Source organism: Dendrobium catenatum, unplaced genomic scaffold (assembly GCF_001605985.2).
Source record: "Dendrobium catenatum unplaced genomic scaffold, ASM160598v2 fragScaff_scaffold_1089, whole genome shotgun sequence".
In the NCBI taxonomy this organism is placed as follows: domain Eukaryota; kingdom Viridiplantae; phylum Streptophyta; class Magnoliopsida; order Asparagales; family Orchidaceae; genus Dendrobium; species Dendrobium catenatum.
The window spans coordinates 1,195,750-1,215,686 of NW_021319551.1; the positions used below are offsets into that span (position 1 = coordinate 1,195,750).

The 19,937-nt window shown below is 36.4% G+C and overlaps 1 protein-coding gene across 1 annotated transcript in view; it reads left to right on the forward strand.

Moving 5' to 3' along the window:
- Positions 1–19,085, forward strand: part of LOC110098632 — a 21,623-nt gene extending 2,538 nt beyond the window's left edge. Inside the window, exons 3-4 of the mRNA XM_020825513.2 lie at positions 18,376–18,491; positions 18,626–19,085. Coding sequence (XP_020681172.1) covers positions 18,376–18,491; positions 18,626–18,923 — 414 coding nt within the window. The 3' untranslated portion in view covers positions 18,924–19,085. The remainder of the gene's footprint in view (positions 1–18,375; positions 18,492–18,625) is intronic.
- The last annotated feature ends 852 nt before the right edge of the window (positions 19,086–19,937 follow it).

Sequence of the window (19,937 nt, forward strand, 5' to 3'; positions counted from 1 at the left end):
CAAAGGGAGCGTACAACAGTTGCATGATGTATGTGGAAAACAATGCCCCATCATCAATAGTAGATGTGTTTTGAATGTGAGTGGCTGATTCATTCTTATCTTCCATCAGAGGATAATCACAGAGAAAATATTGTTGAGTATTCTCAACAACACATCAAGCCTTTGATCCCAATACGTTGGGGTCGGCAACATGAATCTCTTTCTTCATCATGTGTCCTGATTAAAGGATCAAATTCTCATTAAATATCTAATAAGAAATGTCAATTCCTAAGATTTTCTACAATGCTTTTAGGTCTGCTCTCACCTTTCTTAAAATTCTCAAATCCTAAATACCCTCTTACTCTCACCTAAACTGGGTCATTGGAAGACGTCGTTTATGTACTATAACCATCTAGAGTGATCTATCTAATCTTATCTTCTACTGGAGCTACTCCATACCCTTTTTCACGTTTGCTATTTCGTATTCTATTTAAGGGTAAGCCACTCATCAATCATTTGGCATTCCTCACTCTGCCACACTTAACTTAGTATTATGTTTCTCTTTAATGGCCAACATTCAGCATCCATATAAGCTTGCAGGCCTCACGTATCATCCTGATATAGATTTTTTATTTTCCTTTTTAAGGTTTGGAGGTATTTCCATTCACACAACCAAGCCCGGATTGCATCTCCTCTACTTCACCATCCAACTTAATCTGCTGATTATATCCCCATCTTTTTACCATCACTCTACAAGTAGGATCATATAAGTTAAAGCGTGTACTGCTTTAAATGGACTTGATCGCCAACAGTCACATCGCCCTCCACTAGGTCTATGACTTACTTCAAATTGACACTCCATATATTTCCGTTTTAGATCTACTCAAGCAAAACTTTAGTCTCCTAATTTGACCTCCATAAATCAAGTTAACTTCAACTCCCTCTCTATTTATCAACAAGAAGAATACATCAGCAAAAAGGCATACACCAATACATCCTATTGCAAATGTCTATGAGTAACATCACGACTAAAGCTAAAAAGATTAGTATGGGCTTAAGCTGATCCTTGATGTACCCAACCAGATATGGGAATACTTAGTCAACCACCTTGTGTTTGAAACACAAATTATAGCCTTCTTGCATTACATATCTTAATTGATTTGAATATAGCATTATTAACTCTTTTTCCTTTCAAGAACTCTCCATAGACCTTGTCTTGGAACTTCTTAATCACATGCTTTTTCGAATCAGATAATTATATATAAGATCCCCTATTTTCTCTTATATTTTCTCCATCAAACTCTTAGATAAATGTATGCTCCATAGTCGACCTCCGCATGAATCCAATGTATTTTGAGAACATTCATGTATCACGCACAACCTGATGCTCGCATAACTCGTTCCCATAGTTTCTTAAAGTTAGACACATTAACTTAATTCCTCATAATTCGCACAATCTTGTGCAATCACTTCTATCCTTAAAAATAGGAAATTAACACAACTATCTCTCACTCATCTGGCATCTTTTAATCTTGCAAACTAGTATTAAAAGTTTATTAAGCCAGAGAATTCCTTCATCTCGTTAAGCATCCACACCTCTATTGAAATATCATCAGGTCAATACTTTCACCCTTCTATTTTCTTAAAGCCTCTCGTAACTTATTGGTTTTATTAATACGCGTCGATAAAAATAAAAATCTTTTTTTCATTTAGGGTGCTGAAGGTACAATAGTAATGCTTATTTTCATAAAAAGTTAAGAGCAAAATACTCTCATCACACTTTGTTGAATATCATCTTCGTAAGAAAAGATTTTTATCTCTATCCTTAATTACACTTATTGAACTAAATCCTTCACTCTCCTATCTCTTTTGTTTGTTATATAACTATATTATATTTCCCCTCCTTAGTATCCAACTCTATTATAAAATCACTAAAAACTAAGTTTTTGCATCCGCATGATTATTTTTAGATTCCTTCGAACTTCTTTTATATCTCCCGAAGTATCAGACATTTTTAAAATTTAAACAATTTTTAGTAAAAAACTTATCTATAACTTAGATCTTTTATTGCACATTTGGATTCCAGCCACACTATTTTTCTATTATGAATTTTCCTTTGATACTCCAAGACTGATCTTTTGCAATATTCTAATTACTAACCACTTTTATCACATATACATTAGCATCCTCATGCACAGATAAAACTTAAAGATCTAAAATCTTGACTCTAAAAGAATTATTTTTGTTAATATTCTTTATAATGCCCCATCTAACCTACAATCGTTTTACCTTATTTTTACGTTATCCAGTGGTATGAAAATTTGTGCGGTAAAAATGATCATGCTACACTTTAATGGATATAACCATCAAGGTTTTCTTTTTAAAGCCAATTAAATCATTTTGCATTATGATTTATCTGATGAAAACGGTTATATATATATATATATATATATGAATGGACCAGCTCTATGTTGGAAACAATATATGCATCTTAACGAGCAAATAAGTTCTTGGAATTTTGTTTGGGTTGTTTGGTTGGAGAGGCTTTAAGTGTATTGCATTTCACATCAATGGATTTTAAGTTTTTGTATATTTAGTTAAGAGTAAAGCAAATTTAAACAAGTTCTTTTTTGATACATTTGGAGTTTATCAGATTTGGGTGAATTTCAAATACATTATGCCAGTGAGACGAACTCCAATCACGCTAGTCTTTGACGTGAATCGTGACCGCTTGACTTCCTACACTAACTCATCACTCATGGTAGCCTTTGACGCCAACCTCCTACCACACGGACTCTTATGTTGACCTCGATGTGACCTCTGACCTCTGAATCACGCTCTAATAGTGACGTTATCGCCTTTTCTAGTTATGCCTTTGGTGATTAACGATGATCAGAAACAACATGATGCAATTTAGTGGGATCCAATCTCATCTTTCAATGATTTCCCATAAATCTATTTCAAATTACTTGTTATTTCAAGTGTGATCTTCTTGGACCATGACTGTATTTTTATGATTTCATTTTTCGGAGGAACATTCGACCATGTGAAACTATATTAAACCATATTAGTTTCTATCATCTAGAGTTGGATGGACAAATAGAACCATGAACAGGGGCTAGAGCAATATTTATGTTGTTTATGGACTTACCAACAAGTTGTCCACAGTTTTTGCCATGGGTAGAATTTTCGTACAATACTATCACATTGGCATGTCATCATTTCAAGTGATGTGTGGTAGAACACCATCGTAGATCATTCCCCACCTCGCTCATCAAACACTGAAGTAATCAATGTTGTGGTACGGGAATATAACAAGGGGGCTACAACAACTTTGTGATAATTTGTCTAACAAAAAATAGAATGAAACAATTAGTTGATAAAACTACGGGATTTGTTATTAACCATGTACAATTTAGTATTGGTTAAATCACAACCTTATAGGCGCATGCATTCGATGAATCATTATTTTAGCCAGCTCACCCGACTTTACTGTAGTCCATTGTAATTCAACGTGAATCTAGATGCGGTGGCTTATAAACTAAAATTTATTGGACATTGCCAAGATACATTTAGTTTTTCTTGTATTTTGTCTTAAACAATTTTGTGAAGAGGCCACTGTACGACCAACCCCACTAGCAACTCATTTCACCGCTGGCTAATCACTGGTTCATTCATTGGCCATCCTCAAGCAATGAGCCATCATGCACTGGCATAGAGCAGCATTGCAATAACTAATTCATGGGATGGGTTATAGTAAAAGGATTTCTTGCGAGTTCTTTTGGGTGATTTACATTCCTCCTAGCCATATTTTGACCTGGAGGGCTAGACCATTTTTTACAATGGGAGAAATTTTGTAAACTCGCTGAGTTCATCATAAGGTCGAAAACCAAGGATGATTTGTATGAAAACAAGAATTTCGAAATGGATGGTAGATTCCTGGTCCAAATAAAGAAACAGAAAACTGGTAATGACAACAAGAATTTAATAAGCAAATGAAGTAGCAGCTAGCTTGTTAACAGGAAGTTGTTTTACTTGTTAGGTTAGCTTCAAACAGCAATCATATCGAGTTTGCTAAAATTCGATATGATTGCTGTTTGAAGTGTTTATTGTAACCAAACCAACAATGACTTAGATATTCCCTATTCCTCTTTGGAAAATCTATAAATAAATATGAACTGGGTTGAACAGGGGAGCCTAAACTATTTCCCTGTTTACATTTTTGCTTTTGTTTTTGTTCTCCTGAAGATTTGGTTCCTTTATGGAGTGCAGGCAGACGAGATGCCCGTTTGATCTGAGTACCTGTCAATGCTAGATTTTTTTGATAAATTATTATTTTATTATTTCTTTGGCTCTTTAGTTCTTTCTTATACTATCATCAATGTATATCTGTAATTTACATTTCTTTTGCCTTGTCTATTTGATCATTTATCTTCGGCAACCCATCTTGTTATGCTCATTTATTTATTTTGAGTTATGGGAAATACTTTGCTACCCAAACCTGTGTCCAAAATAGGGAATTCTTTGGTTCTTTAACTTTGGCATCTTTGCAAGGGCTTTGGTAAGAGCCATGTGCACCAATTGCACCTGGCTCCTTTCTCTGATATTTATGGGAATGAACAACTTGAAAGTGAAAAACATAATTTACCAATGTAAGAGATATTAGAACGACCTGGATAGTGCCATGACAAATACACTGCTATGCTATAGCCTCTGTCAAGCTGTGACGATAATTTACCTCCATTTTCATCATGTTATCGTTGTTTTAAGAGTTATAACAATATATTCTTTGGTATTTTTGTAGAATCAGCGTTTGTTTGCAATCTGGTATTACATATATACCATCGCTGCCAAATATACAAATAAGAAAAATAAAAATTGGGATCCCATTTTCGATCCTTAATTTTCTTATGATTTAGTTCAGAAGTTCATCTGAGTATGTTCATTTAACTTTTATCTTAGCCTTTGTACTACACAAATGTAAATACAAATTTGATTATGCATATGAAAACACACCAATACTAGTTTTGATTTACTTGTATGAATATTTTAATAAAATAGCCACAAAATTTAGTGAATGAACTATATGGAAAAAATAAAATAGCCACAAAATTTAGCAGTCAAAAGACAATAACTTTATAAAAAAACTCTTTATATTTAATGCTTGGCTGAGTTGCCGCGTAACAAAAAATGAGGCAAATCAGATGAAATAGTGAAATTATTTGGAAAACTTACTAACGGTAGTGTGGTGTTAACCAATGGCCTTTAGTCAAATAAACCTATTTCAACTGCAGACAAAACCATGATATGACCTTCATCACCTCTTTCATCCTGTTGAATGCTTCATTAATCCTAGAGGATCTAAGCATAAGAAAAAACATTTATTTATGCACGGCAATTAAACTTGATCAATGGACGGATAGGGCTTGGCATGGGCCTAGGACAAACTTGCATGAGCTTGGGCTTGGTTGAGCCGAGCCCTCTAGTCCAAATCAAAGTCATCATTTTCTTTGCAAGCTTGCAAGCTGGTTCGACTTAACTAATGTACATAAGATTATGTTGACCTCTACTAGAATCCAAGAAATGATCATCTTCAAATTATATATATATATATATATATATATATAACCTGTACCTTTGCTCAAATCCCACGCAAATCCTCTGACATTCGGCTGCCCATTCCCTATGTATTCGGCGCCAAAACCATCTTCTCACGTCCGCCTCAATCGTGTGCCTACTGTCAATTTTAAAATGAAGCGGAGACGGAGCCTTTCGCTTTTCTTTCCCACACATAAGCTCCAACACTTATTCCTCTCGACTCCAAGCTTCGAAACCACAAGCCGCAACTCCCTTGACACTTCCTTCAGTCCAGTCGATCGGTTGTTGCCTTCGATCCAGCCACCTCCAACTTGATTGGACTCTTCCTCCTTCGACAACTTTACCTCCTTATTCGAAGAGACGCGGAAGTCACCTACGTCCAACCAAAGCCTCCATTCACTGTGCCGACTCTCACACAATAGCCGCAAATCGAGCCCCTCACGGCCACATCCAGCCAAGATCCAATTGCACACTCCGATCCTTATAACCCACGACCTCCAGCTCTTCCTCTTGTCACTACCTCCCATGCTCGTCGAGCCCTTCGCCAAGCTCACTTGCGAACCACAACTCGAAGCCCATGTCCATCATTTGTCCGACCCCAATCCCTACCTCTTGTCAACCAACGTAAGCCGCTTGTCTCCTCTACCCGAGACTTCCAATCGAAGCACCCAAGTTCTGATCCAAGCCGCCTCCGATCCTCATTGATCCAGCCGCCGACCTCATGAACTCCAACCATCGACCGACCGATAATCTCGATCCCTTCTGCAAGCCTTCCGATCTGAATCCCCTCCAGCCTATGAACTCTTTTATAGCCCACTCTTGCCAAATCTACCTCATAAATCAAAACACTCAAATCCCAAGCTAATTCACTCAAGCCGCCACTTAACTCCCTAATTCTGTTAGAGATTAATTTCCCCTTTATTATTATTATTTATTGTCATAATTTTTTTTTTTTGCATTTTCTGTCGTCGCCGTCGTTGTTGTCCCGTCACCGCCACCATTGCCTCGATCCTCGTGTCCTCGACATTTCCACTGTCGATCACTTCTCTAAAGGTATAAATGTCTTAAACTCAAGAAAGCCCTCAAATCTCACTTTTGACGCTTGCAGTGCGCCAGGGAATATCCCCTATACACGCTCTTCATAGCATGGTGGAAGGAAATTCGGTGTGCTGCTTGCGGCGAGATGGGTAGGCTCTGCATACGCTGTTCATAGTGCGACGAGGACAACTTTAAGTACTCGTGTATATGCTTGAGTACATATAGGGAAAAAATGTATTTTAAAATAGGTGCTTTGAAGACTCATACACTCTCTTCATAGTGTGGTAGGGGTTGAAGAATCACGATCGTGGTGTCACCGGACACCTACCATACACGCTCTTGTACCGTGGTGGGAAGGCCCAACTCCTCGAAATTCTCCTAAACAGGGGAGGCGTCGGGCGGGGAAGGTTTGTAATGGACATGCAACATATCATTCATAGGCAAAGACCGAAGATCACAACAAATACAAGACTATAACAAGTGCAAGCTCTTACGAGCTAGTATAGGAGATCCACTATAAACACTACATGCCATCTATAAGCAAGCACCAGATGACATGCAACAAATGCAAGCATTTGTGGACAATATCAGGAGGTTCGTTAGTGTTTGAAAGCCTATCTGCCTAAAGCAGCAAACAACCCATAGTGCGACGTAATACAACCTGATCCGCAATATTCATACAAGAGGATAAAAGACGTTTAAAGGCTTCTACATAAAGCGCCATGCACACCTAAATGCTGATCATTCTCATAACTGATCAGCGCCAAATATTTCAAAATGCCCTCACACATACACTGTAACTTGTATACACACATACAAAAATGCACACACAAGCACATCAATATGCTAATGAAAGTATAAATGTACGTGCAAGTATGAAAATATAATATGAAGAAATGTATATGCAAGCATATATACATGCATGTGCTCTGATGAGCGTATTATATTTATATATATGACGTCTGAGGATGCTGCGCGGGTTAGAAATGAACTTAAGTTTGAGCCTGATTTTTTTATATGGATAAATAGGAGTCGACATGGCTCGAACTATCAAACAAATATACGGTTGTGACACCGACTGAGATATTTATTTTATAGGCTCATATTAGGCCTTCAAGGTCTGTAACAAAAAAATCCACTAGCAATGGCCAAAACTAGCAATAAACTTGAACCTCTGCTTGTAATTGGACAGAGTCAACAAGGTTCAATAGATAATCACAAAATATCCCCTAAATACTCGTGTGGGTCCTGACGAGCGTGTTTTGGGTAGACACGTGACGTCTGAGGATGATGCGCGGGTCAAGATATGAACACTAATTCATGCCCGATTCTTTTGCATGAATGGATAAGAGTCGACACAACTCGAACTATTAAACAAATATATGGTGGTAGTGTCGATCGAGATATTTGTTTTATACATTCATTTTAGGCCTTCAAGGCCAATTACAAAGCAAATTCATTGACAAAGGCACAAAGCCTACTACGAACTCGATTCTTTGTTAGCAATTAGATAGAGTTGACAAGGTTGAATAGATAATTACAAAAATGTCCTCTAAATATATGCATGGGCTCCGAATGTGTTATTGGTACACAAGTGATGTCTGAGGATGCTGCGCAGGTTAAGAAATGAACTTAAATTCGAGCCCAGCCCTTTGTGGGCTAATAGAAATTAACACGGCTCGAACCATTAAACAAATATGCGGTCGCGGTATCGACTGAGATATTTATTTTATATGTTCATATTAGGCCTTCAAGGTCGTTAAACATGAAAATTCATTAATAAAAGCATACAACCAACAATGAACCCGATTATCTGTTGACAGGTAGACAGAGTCAACAAGTTTCAACTGATAAAATGAAAATTGCCCATAAAAATTCTGATGATGGTCATGTTGAATGTTTATCTTAACCGGAGGGTATCATATATTTTTAAATGCCCTCAAACTTTCACAAAATACATGTATATTTTCAAATGACCTCAAAATCACCCCGATAATGGCCGCGTTGATAGAAAATTTTAACCAAAAGGGACCACAAACACTTAAAATAACCACCAAATGCCCATAAAATTCAAAACTCCAAAAAATATCAAAACTTGAAACATTTAAAATTGAAATTAATCATCAAACACTTAAAGCAAAACTCATGCACCCTCTGCTACAGTTTTTCAAGGTAGACAAAGTTAAATATTGCTTCAGCTTACAAAGAGCTAATGTCTAGTTGATATTATCACTATGATTCATTCTCAAATAGTCTCCTGCCAGTAAGGACGTGACGTTTATCCTCTAATCGGTGGTTTGGTTGAATAACTCCGTAAAAAACCCGTGGTTTTGTCAAATGGCTCTGCGTGATCAATGATTATGACTGCAACCCGCTAACTTAGTGGCTTGGTCAAATGACTCCACTGTATTACGATTACAGTCATAGCTCGCATGTTCTCCATTGACTTCAAATCCTTGAGATATGAATCAATAGGATATAATCAATAGGTCACAAAACCCTCTGTTAGTGAAGGTGGATTCAAATTTATCCCCTTAGACAAACATTCACCCAAGGTCTATAAAGTACCCTTGAATGAAACAACACATGGCTGCCGATGAGGATCCTTCTGTCAGGTTGGGTCGACTACCTCCTCTGACTAAGTAGACAGGGATCATGATTACCCGGGATAACGAAACAATGAGATCTTGATCGGGTCTATCATCACTTCTCCCCACCATCCGCTTTAAGTATAAGATGGTGAAATTTTCAATTTTAAATATTAAAATTTCAATAAACTAAATCTGTGCTGCTACTATACGCCATATACTATGTATCTGTTTGACGACTAACCTTAATCGAAAGTTCTCTCTCATTATCGGGAGGGGCTTGCGCTTATAGGAAAACTGAACTCATATCATAAAGTCCTTGCAAAATGTGGGTGGAATATCTGGGTGATGTCTAATTCAAAACTCAATCTGCCTTCTGAAAATTTACCTCATAACATATTTGTTAAAACTCTCATTGATGACCCGAAAGAAAGAAAATGGTCCGCGGAGAGGATGGGGTGTGAATTTTCGGAGCCCACATATTATTGGAAAGTACATGTTTCATTCAAATTGCCAATGCAGGTTAGGCATATATGTTAAAAATTAAAGAAGATGTACGTTACAATAAAATAGTAATACACCTTTTCAATTATCATTCTTACATAATCTGATGTTCCCTGAAGTTCTAATGGTTTCACTTGTTGGACATGTGGATGAATGAGAAGAGAGAGTTGTATTTGATGGTTACTCAAGTGGGAGAGGTGTGACAAGGTTTGGCATTAATAAATGTCATGCAACCTAATAGGTGCAAGGGAGGAGTTCGATGAGTGGCACCGGTTTTTATCATGGGCGAGAGTTTAAATTTGTACTCTAGAGAATGATGGATAGCTAGAAAAGGAGATCGTGAAAATGAGGGGTTCTTATTTGGTTGAGGAATTTATTTTGGTTCTTGATATATATAATATGCTAGTAATAAGTAAATTTCTTGCTGATCTAAAATACTAGGGGATTTTTCATCCAAAATCCATAGATGATATAGGGCAATAACTAGTTATTTTAATGTTCTCATAATTATTATAAGATGATTGTAAGAAAAGTTGTAATATTTCATAGTACATGAATTGTCCATCACCTTTCAATGTATTTTTATGCAATTGTTATAGTTGCATTCATACTTGATGATGGTAGCCACCTGAGCCGTGATTGGATAAGTTATAAATTAAGAGATGAGGATTTACAAAAGAGTTTGGTAGTTAAAAACTTAGAGAAAGAAAGTTACAAATCAAGAGCTAAGGAGTTATAAGAGATTTTGGAAGCTATAAATTATGGAGGAAGGTTTTACAAATCAAGAGCTAGGAAGTTATAAAAGAGTTTGAGAGTTATACATATTGGAGGGTGGAAATTTTCATAATTTATTATTATTCTTCTTATAAAAACTGTACTACATTACATAAGTATGTACTGTCTAAAAAGTATCTAATAAAAGAAATATTTAACTAGCTTAATTCTTTCATAAAATTTAAGAAACAACACCACAGGAGAATAATTCATTCTAAAAAATTAGGAGAAGATCACAATCGATCTCTCTTTTTAATCTAAAAAATACTTTTCTAAAATAAATTCCTTAATTTTGACTTTCAAATATTCAACACACTCTCTCAAGCTGCAGAATATATATCATATAATACAAGCTTGCAAATTAAGTCTTCAAAGATAGGTTTAGGTAGAGCTTTGGTGAGGATGTCTCCAGTTTGTTGCTTGGTAGGGTGTATTTCAATTTATAGTCTCACTAGTCATCTTCTCTGTGATAAAGTGTCTTTCAATTTCAACGTGCTTAGTCTTATCATGATGCACGAGATTCTTAGCTAGTCTGATAGTTGTGTAATTTTCATAAATCATCAGATGAACTCATTTATCCTAGTTCACTAAGAACCTTTTTATTCAAATTCCTTCACAAATTTTGTGTCAATGCTCCGTACTTGGTTTATTTACTACTTCTGGCTACCACTGATTGCTTCTTACTCCTAGTAACAAGATTACCCCATAAAAAAGAGCAGTACTTAGAAGTTGTATGTTTGTTAATGATGTTTCCTACCCAAAGTGGATTTGAATACACTTCAGTGTCACAATTCTGTCTTTCGGAGGAATAGGTATTTCCCTGTTGTCATCTTCAATTATCTAAGTATCTTGTTGATTGCTTCCATGTGTTCTTTTGTAGGACTGTGTATGAATTAACTTACAACACTCACTGCAAAATCAATATCTGGCTGAGTGTGTGAAAGATAGATCAGACCTTCAATAAGTCTTAGATATCTCTCAGTGTCTACAGATGTACTTTCTTTCTCGGTGCCAAATTTCTTCTTACTGTCCATAGGAGTATTAACAGGTTTGCATCCAAGCATACCAATCTCCTTAAGAAGATCTAGAATATATTTTCTTTGAGAAGCAACAATGCCTTTTCTTGATCTAGCCACGTTCATTCCAAAGAAATATTAAAGATTTTCAAGATCTTTAATTTCAAACTCTTATAAAAATTCTTCTTCAAATTTTGTAATTCCTCTGCATCATTCATAAATAGAATAATATCATCGACATAGACTATCAATATAACAATTTTCCAACGTGAGATTTCTTGACAAATAGTGTATGATTATCTTGACCCTATATGTAGCCTAGCTTCAAAACAAGCTTTGTGAATCTGTCAAACCATGCTCGTGGAGATTGTTTAAAGTTGTACAAGGACTTTTTGAGTTAACAAACATAATTTTTTACTATACTTTTTTTACAACCTGATGGGATTTCTACGTAGACTTCCTCTTCAAGGTCACCATTTAGAAAGGTATTTTTATATACTGTTATTGCAAATACCAATCTTGGTTGACAATCAATGGGTGAAGAATTCTGATAGTGTTAAGTTTTACGACGAGCATTAGTTTCTTGATAGTCTATCCCATAGGATTGTGTAAATCCTCTAGCTATCAACCGAGCCTTAAATCTCTCTATTGATTAATCTGTTTTGTACTTTATAGTGAAAATTCACTGACACCCCACATGCCTTTTCCCAGCTAGCAAATCAGTAATAGTCCATATTTCACTCTTCTCAAGTGCATCAATCACATCTTGTATTGCCTTCTTCCACTCTAAATTTTAAAATGCCTCTTGTATTGTGCTAGGAACCTAAAAATATCATCAAGAAAAGTAGCAAATGCTTTGTAAGATGGTGATAGTCCTTCATAAGTAACATAATTCCTAATTAGATGACCTGTACATCTCCTAACACCCTTCCTCAATACAATCGACATGGTAGAGTCATGAATGTTGGGAATTAGCGCATCTCTAGCCTTATCCATACCTATATTTTCTTCAAGTGGACTTGAAATGGAGTCAATATCTTGACCACATGCTGACTGTGATCCATGCTCTAGCTTTTGTCTTTTTCTTCTCCTAATTTAGACTTGAAAATTCTCATTAGCAAGTTGTGTAGCCATAGATTGAGCAGGCACGAGAGAAGAAATATTTGTGGAATGGACTGATGATTGAGCATGCACGGGTGTGGACAAGTCTTGTGTATTGTCTTTGGGCACAAGCATGGGTTGAGAAGAACTTGGTGCTCTGAGTGGGCAAAGGGCATAGACTCAAGAAAAAACTCCCAAACTTGATGTTCATTCATGCTCTCTCCCTGCACATGAGATTTGAGTTAGAAGGACACATGTTCGAAGAAATAGACATTCATGATGGTGCAAAATCTTTTGTCGGTTGGAGAATAACATTTATACTCTTTTTGGGTTCGATAGAACCCTAGAAAATACACTTATCGGCTCTAGGTTCAAATTTGCTATAGTGTTGAGGATACACATGAATAAATGTCATGCAACCAAATGCCTTGAGTGGTAAATCAAATGAAGCTCCATGGATGTGAGAAAAATTTTCCGGAAGAATTTGACATGGAGATTGAAAATTATGAACTTTGGATGAAATACGATTGATCAAATAAATAGCTATGAGAATGACTTCCCCCCATAAATAATTTGGAGCCTTAGAGGAAAACATAAGACTAGATAACTTCCAAGAGATGTCTATTCTTTGTGTTCAGCCATCCCATTTTGTTGAGAGGTGTAAACACAAAAACTTGTATGGATAATCCCATGATTTTGAAGGTAAATATTGAGACTATTAATGAAGTATTCCCTGACATTGTCTAACTTGAGTATCTCTAGATTTGAATTGATTTTGAACAAGAAGATTGAAGGTTTGAAAAATTTGCCCAATCTCAGACTTTTCTTTCATAAAGAAAGCCTAAGTTATCCTTGTATGATCATCAACAAATGTCACAAACCATTGAGTGCTAGAAATATATTTTTTTATCCTTGAAGGACCCCACAGGTCACTATGGATCAAAGAAAATGTAATTGAAGGTTTGCATCAAATTTGAGGATATATTGTGCGAGAATGCTTTATAATCTAACAAGTTTCACAATGAAAAGATGATGGGCTTTTATTGATAAATAAGCTGGAAAATAATTTTGCTAGATACACAAAGCTAGGATGACCAAGACAATAGTATAATAATATAATTTCACTATCTTTATTGACATTAGAATTTGACACAAAATTGAAAGATTCTACAAATTTCTAATGGATAAAAGATTACAATCAAAGTTTGAAATATTGAGGATAGAGTTGAGATACAATACTTTAGTAAGTTGGATGAAACATCATCCAACAATTTTAGAATGTGAACCATCAGTAATATAGACAGATTACTGCCCACTACGTAGCTTGTAATTTGGGTGAAGGGGGGCATCTCTTTTCATATGATCAGAAGCACCAGTGTCGACTATCCATAGCCTCAAATCTCCTATGTTAGTAGTGACGGAAGCATGTGAATTTATTTGAACAATCAATTATGTCCTTGTAATGCTACCACTCCCAACTTGACTAAACAATTTTTGCAGCAAATTCATCTGCTCTTTACTAAATAGGCTATGCTCGAGAATAGTACTCTTAGAATTGAAAGTCATATGTGCTTTGTTGTCTCTATCAAACCATGGCTTTGGTTTCTAATCCGCTTGTTTGTCATGGAGCTTCCAGCAAGTCTCCTTGTAATGGTCTAGTTTTTTATAGTAATCATACTAAGGTCTTTCTCGTTTCTGACAATCTCCACTATTGCTGTTAGATGATTGGACAACAAGGGTAGATGCATCCAACATTGATGCGGGTTGTTCCTTAGATTCCATCATCATTTTCTTTCTACTTTCTTCATGCTTAATCTTTGAGAAAGCCTCCCTAAGATTGGGCAATAGTTTAGTGCCGATGATTCGACCTCGAACATCATCCAACTCTCTATTAAGTCCTAATAAAAACTTGAACAACCTTTTTTATTCCATAGTCCATTTGTACATTACTGCATCTTCTGGATATGTCGATGAGTGAGTTTCGAATAAATCAAGTTGTTGCCAATATTATTTGTGTTGTAATACTAAGTAATAGACTGCTTTCCTTAGCGGAAGCCATGAAGTATTGATTCCACCTGAAACAACTTTTCAAAGAGTAAGGCTCTTTGGATGCATCCCATATTTATTTTGTAGTCCCAAAAAACAAGAATTTTTCCCCTATATCATTTTTCATGGAATTGATAAGCCATAACATGATCATACTATTTTTAATCTTCCATTTTTTGAAACATGGATTTGTAGTATATGACATCGCTGCTACTCTTGAGATACTCATCATTTCCCTTACTGCAAATGAACAGTCACATAGATTGTGATCACTATAAATAATTATGGTTATTTAATTTGTCCTGTGATGAGAATAGGAGAATAATCATTGCTACGAAGGTTTAGAATTTTTGAATTATCTTTTGATTGGATGTTTATGATGAGGTTATTTGTATTACAAAGAAGATGGTGGAGAAGAACAAATAAGGTTGTTGGAAATATATAAGGTCGGGACGAACACTGGCCTAATAGAATCGGCCCGAGAAATAAAGAAGAGACGACCAGAAAGAATCTGCTAGAGAGAGGCGACCTGAAGGGATTAGGATTCATAGAACTAGCCTAATACTATGAAGAATTTTTTAATTTATTATTCTTCTTTAAAAAATGGTACTACATCTACATCTATATATATATACTAAAAAAGTGTATAATAAAAGAAATAACAAACTAGCTTAATTTTTTTCTAAAATTTAGGAAACAGATACATAGTAGAATAATTCTTTCCAAAAAAATACATTCCAACCACCGCGATAACATACCAACCACCGCAAGAGCATACCAAGAATCCAGATATATGATGATACCATAACTAAAACTACTTTCCAGCCACCAACAAGCCTCAAAACAGCAAGAAATCATGAGACCAAATCAAGAACCACTATCGGAACCATCTTCCCCAAAAAATGGGTAAATCTGCAGCACATAAAAAAAGCCAACCTCCACTAAAAGGTTAGAAGGCAGCCCTTGAATCCCATATTTTTGTATCATTTATTTTTTTTTTGTAAATGAAATCTCACATTTTTCATGAAAATCCCCAATTCCTCTTGCACAAGATTGTATTTTCACTTGTCCATATGGCCGAGAACATTCCAGCTCCATGCTTTTTATCATTTAGTATTAGGACCGAAAAGATCCATTTGCATGCATATGAAGATAAGTTTAGTGATTCTTTTTCTTTATTAGAGAACTTGGATGAGTTTTTCATAATTGCATGTTGTGTGTTTTCATTTATTGTTTCCTAGATGCCCAACCCTTGGTTTCTCGTTCATCAACAAAATCCATAAATTTTTATCGTATTAATTACTTCTAGTTGATCACACCTATGTCTAACTAATTATTTGGTGGTAATTTTTATAACTCTACTTATAGAGTGAACCTTTTTGTGCTACGAAAAAAGAGGAGGCGACTCTTCAAGCGTGAGAGTTCTTACTAAGTTCTTTCTTGACTTGCTATTTATGAGTCAAATCATTCCTCAAGAGGATGCCAATTTTTCTACCCGCTATGGTTTAACCCATTTTCAACAAAAATGTTAATTTTATCGGTGAGAACTAATTGTCAGTATTTCTATGCCAATATATTTTTCAACTACTTAATGTATTACTAAGGTTTTGTTTGGAACAGTTTTCTTACTGCTTTCTAAAGCAGCTTTTCAGTACAAATATTTCTAGTTCAAAAATTTTTTACTAAAAAAATGTATTATAAAGCAATAAGATAGCTGCCTCAAATGAAGCCTAAGCCTATTAGTTCTGCCTGCTTTAGAAATTGCTATAATAGAAAAATCAAGATGGATGCTTTTATGCCAAATGTGCTTTGTTCTTCTTTATACATTATGCTGCAATAATGATTTTTTCTTAAATTGTTAAGTGAAAGTGGTAATTGATGTTCAAGGATCAATTTCAGACGGGAGAAGTAATCGATACTGTGTAATTACCTCGTGTTGCGTCATGGAATATGCACGGTGATAAAGAAATATAAATTTTAAATTCATAGCATTGTATGAAATCCAGCACACAATCAGATAAAAGAGGGTGTAACGTTCATAAGAGACACCACAGTTTTTACGTGGAAACCCCTAAAAAGTGAGAAAAACTATGGGGCCTGACTCAGTTTGAACGAATCTACTAGTGCATGCAGTTGATTACAAATGAGGCCCTTATTTAGGCGGAAAGCCTTTGGCTTGTTGTAACAAATATGCATCATATAGAGTGTATTACATGGCGAGAATTGAAAGAATCAATATTGACATGTTTGTTTGGTCGGCATGATCATAGTCGGCGGACGACGGACGACCGTATTCGGGTGATGGTGGTCGGAAGGACTGTAGTCGGCGGGTGATGGATGTCTGAAAGACTGTTGTCAGACGATGGAGGTCGAAAGGACCATAATCAGCATTCGACGAAGGTTGAAAGGACCGTAGTCGGTGAGCGATGGAGGTCGGAAAGACGGTAGTCTGGCGACAGAGGTCAGAAGGACCGTAGTCATCGGGTGACAGTGGTCAGAAAGATTGTTGTGTGTCGACGTAGGTCGGAAGGATCGTAGTTGGCGGGCGACGGAGGTCGGAAGGACTATAGTCGGCGGGGCAATAGTGGTCAGAAAAATCGTAGTCTGGCAACAAAAGTCGTAAGGACCGTAGTCGACAGACGACAGTGCTCAGAAAGACTGTTGTCTAGCGATGGAGGTTGGAAGGATCATAGTCAGTTAGCGACAAAGGTCAAAAGTATCGTAGTTGGCGGGCATTGAAGGTCGAAAAGACCGTAGTCGATGGGTGACAGAAGTCGAGAAGATTGTAGTCTGGCGACAGAGGTCGGAAGGACCGTAGTTGGCGGGTGACGAAGGTCAGAAAAAAACTGTTGAAGGGCGATGTAGGTTGGAAAGATCATTTTTTGGTGACAGAGGTCGAAAGGACTGTAGTTTGGTGATGGATGTCGGAAGGACCGTAGTCAGCGGGCGACGGAGGTCAGAAGGATTGTTGTCTGGCGATAGTTGTTGTGGCGGAAGTTCGACAATAGTTGTTGGTAGGGCGGAAGTCTGGGGTCAATAGGTGGCTAGGCGAAAGTTTGGCATTAGTCAATGGCTAGGTGGAAGTCAGACGTCATTCAATAACCGGCTTCGATGACGGTCGGTTGTTCGACGGTGGTCGATGTGGAGTTTGGTGGCAAGAGAACTCTAGTTTCTCACTCTTTCTTCTCTTCTTTGCTTCTGTCTACTTCCTTCCTTTTTCCATGAGGAATGAAGGGTCTATTTATAATTTTTTGAGTGGCATGGCTAGTAAATAGGATGGAGATCAATGGTATGTTGGGAGTGGTTTGAATTGATGGCTGATATTGATCCCCTTGATTGTGGACCGTTTACAGAGCATTTGAATATCTTAATGATATCAAAATTTGGCGATCTTGGGCTCGTTGGATTCGTGGTCGAGCTGCTCGATTCAACTATAAGCATGTCACGTTTGAAAACCATTTGGTTAGCCAATTTATGATTTGAACTTTCTAAATGTGCTTCGGATCTTTGATTTAGACCCACATTTGGGCTCGGATTGGGTCGAATTCGGTGTTGTTGGGTTTGTCTTTTCGAGACGTTTAGTTCGACTATAAGTTTGCTGAAATTGGAGTTTTACGGTTATGAATTTAATTTCGAAAGTTTCTGACTTGATTTTATCTTGAGATTCATTCCCGAGCAAGATAAATTTTTGATGATATATCACCTCCAATGGTCCATACATTTTCCTTCAGGAGGAACTGAAGAGAAACACAATCACAATGGTGGAGCAAAGTAAGGTGCTCAACACAGCGGGTGCTGAGAAGCAGACTAAACGGGAGTTGTTTGACGCGCTCAGACAAGAACTCGAGTTAGTAGTTTATTTGTCAAATATTTCTAATCATATATGCTCATGTTGCCTGCTACTTTAATAATTTGTCCAATCATATATGCTCTTCTGTAAACATTGATTGCTGAAACTCTTTTGATTGATTTCCTTCACAGATCGCCAGTCCTTGAGAAAGCCTCGAAGGCAGTATGGGAGCTAATACTGGATAATAATGGCTTAGGAAAAGAGATCAGTGAAGTGGTTGAGAGAGTCTATCGTCGCCTGAGCGGCATTGAGCTACCACCACCACCTCCTCCACAATTGACGGACGGAGGCGAAGAGAAGGAAGAGAAGGTAAAAGATTTGGACATGGCTGAATCCTCAGCAAGGAAGCGGACATTTGGTGAGATGAATGCTCAAGACGTCGCACAAACTGTCCCAAATAGAAGTGGTGATCATCTTCCTGTAGCGTGAGTTATTTTGATTATTTTCCTTCTTCTAATGCAAAACATGAACTGATTGATGGCAGTTTGATAGCTCTTAGTAGCGAATACAGTGAAAATAGATCAATTAGTAAGTTTCCAACTACATTGTAGATATGTTTTTTAAACTCGTTATAGTTTTATATCAACAAAATCAAAACTGCCAAGGGCAGTGTTCTATGTTGGTGTGCATGGAGAACATACATTCTATACGCCTGATTCCATACAGAACTTTTCGACAAATACTCGTATTTTGGAGAAATTATTATGTGCAAGTGTCGGACGCAACTTTACATCCGGAGGCGAATCAAGTGCAGCCACATCAGCTGTATTGAGCAGCGGTACCGAGTGAAGGGATGACGTAACGCATTTTGGTTGGTCTCTGGACGACGTTTGACGTCCACATAGAAATATTTTTCCGTATCGTATATTTTGACGTCCATTACTCGGCTTCTGCTGCTTCATCCGTTCTTACACTTATGCTGTGGTGTTATTCATTTCCTTAAAAGGTTTTGTTGTTGGCCTCTATTATCCATTATTTTTAAGTGGAAGACAGTAAAGAGAACTCTTAGGCTCTATCAAATTTAAAGTAATTGAAAGAATCAGTGAAGGAAATAAATGAAAATGGCGAGGGAAATGTATTCTAACTTAAATGTTAAAGGATCTGCAACATTGAAGGACAAGGTTATTTGCAGCTCATTTTAATTATCAATGAAGAAGTTTTTTTGAATTTAAAACTTGTATATGTAATATGCATATGAATTTATTATGTCCTCCAAAACAAAACAAAAAAAAGTTGAAAGTTATTTTTTAATGTCTTAAATTTAAATCATATTTTATGACTTATTAGGGATTAATAGATTATTTAAGGAAACATAAAACTATGTTTGATCAAGAAATTCAGTGAATATTATTATTATTGGATAAATAATAATAAATTGTGTTTTTATTTTTTATAGGAAATATGCAAACCAATAAAAAAATTAATTTTTTCTATTTATTAATT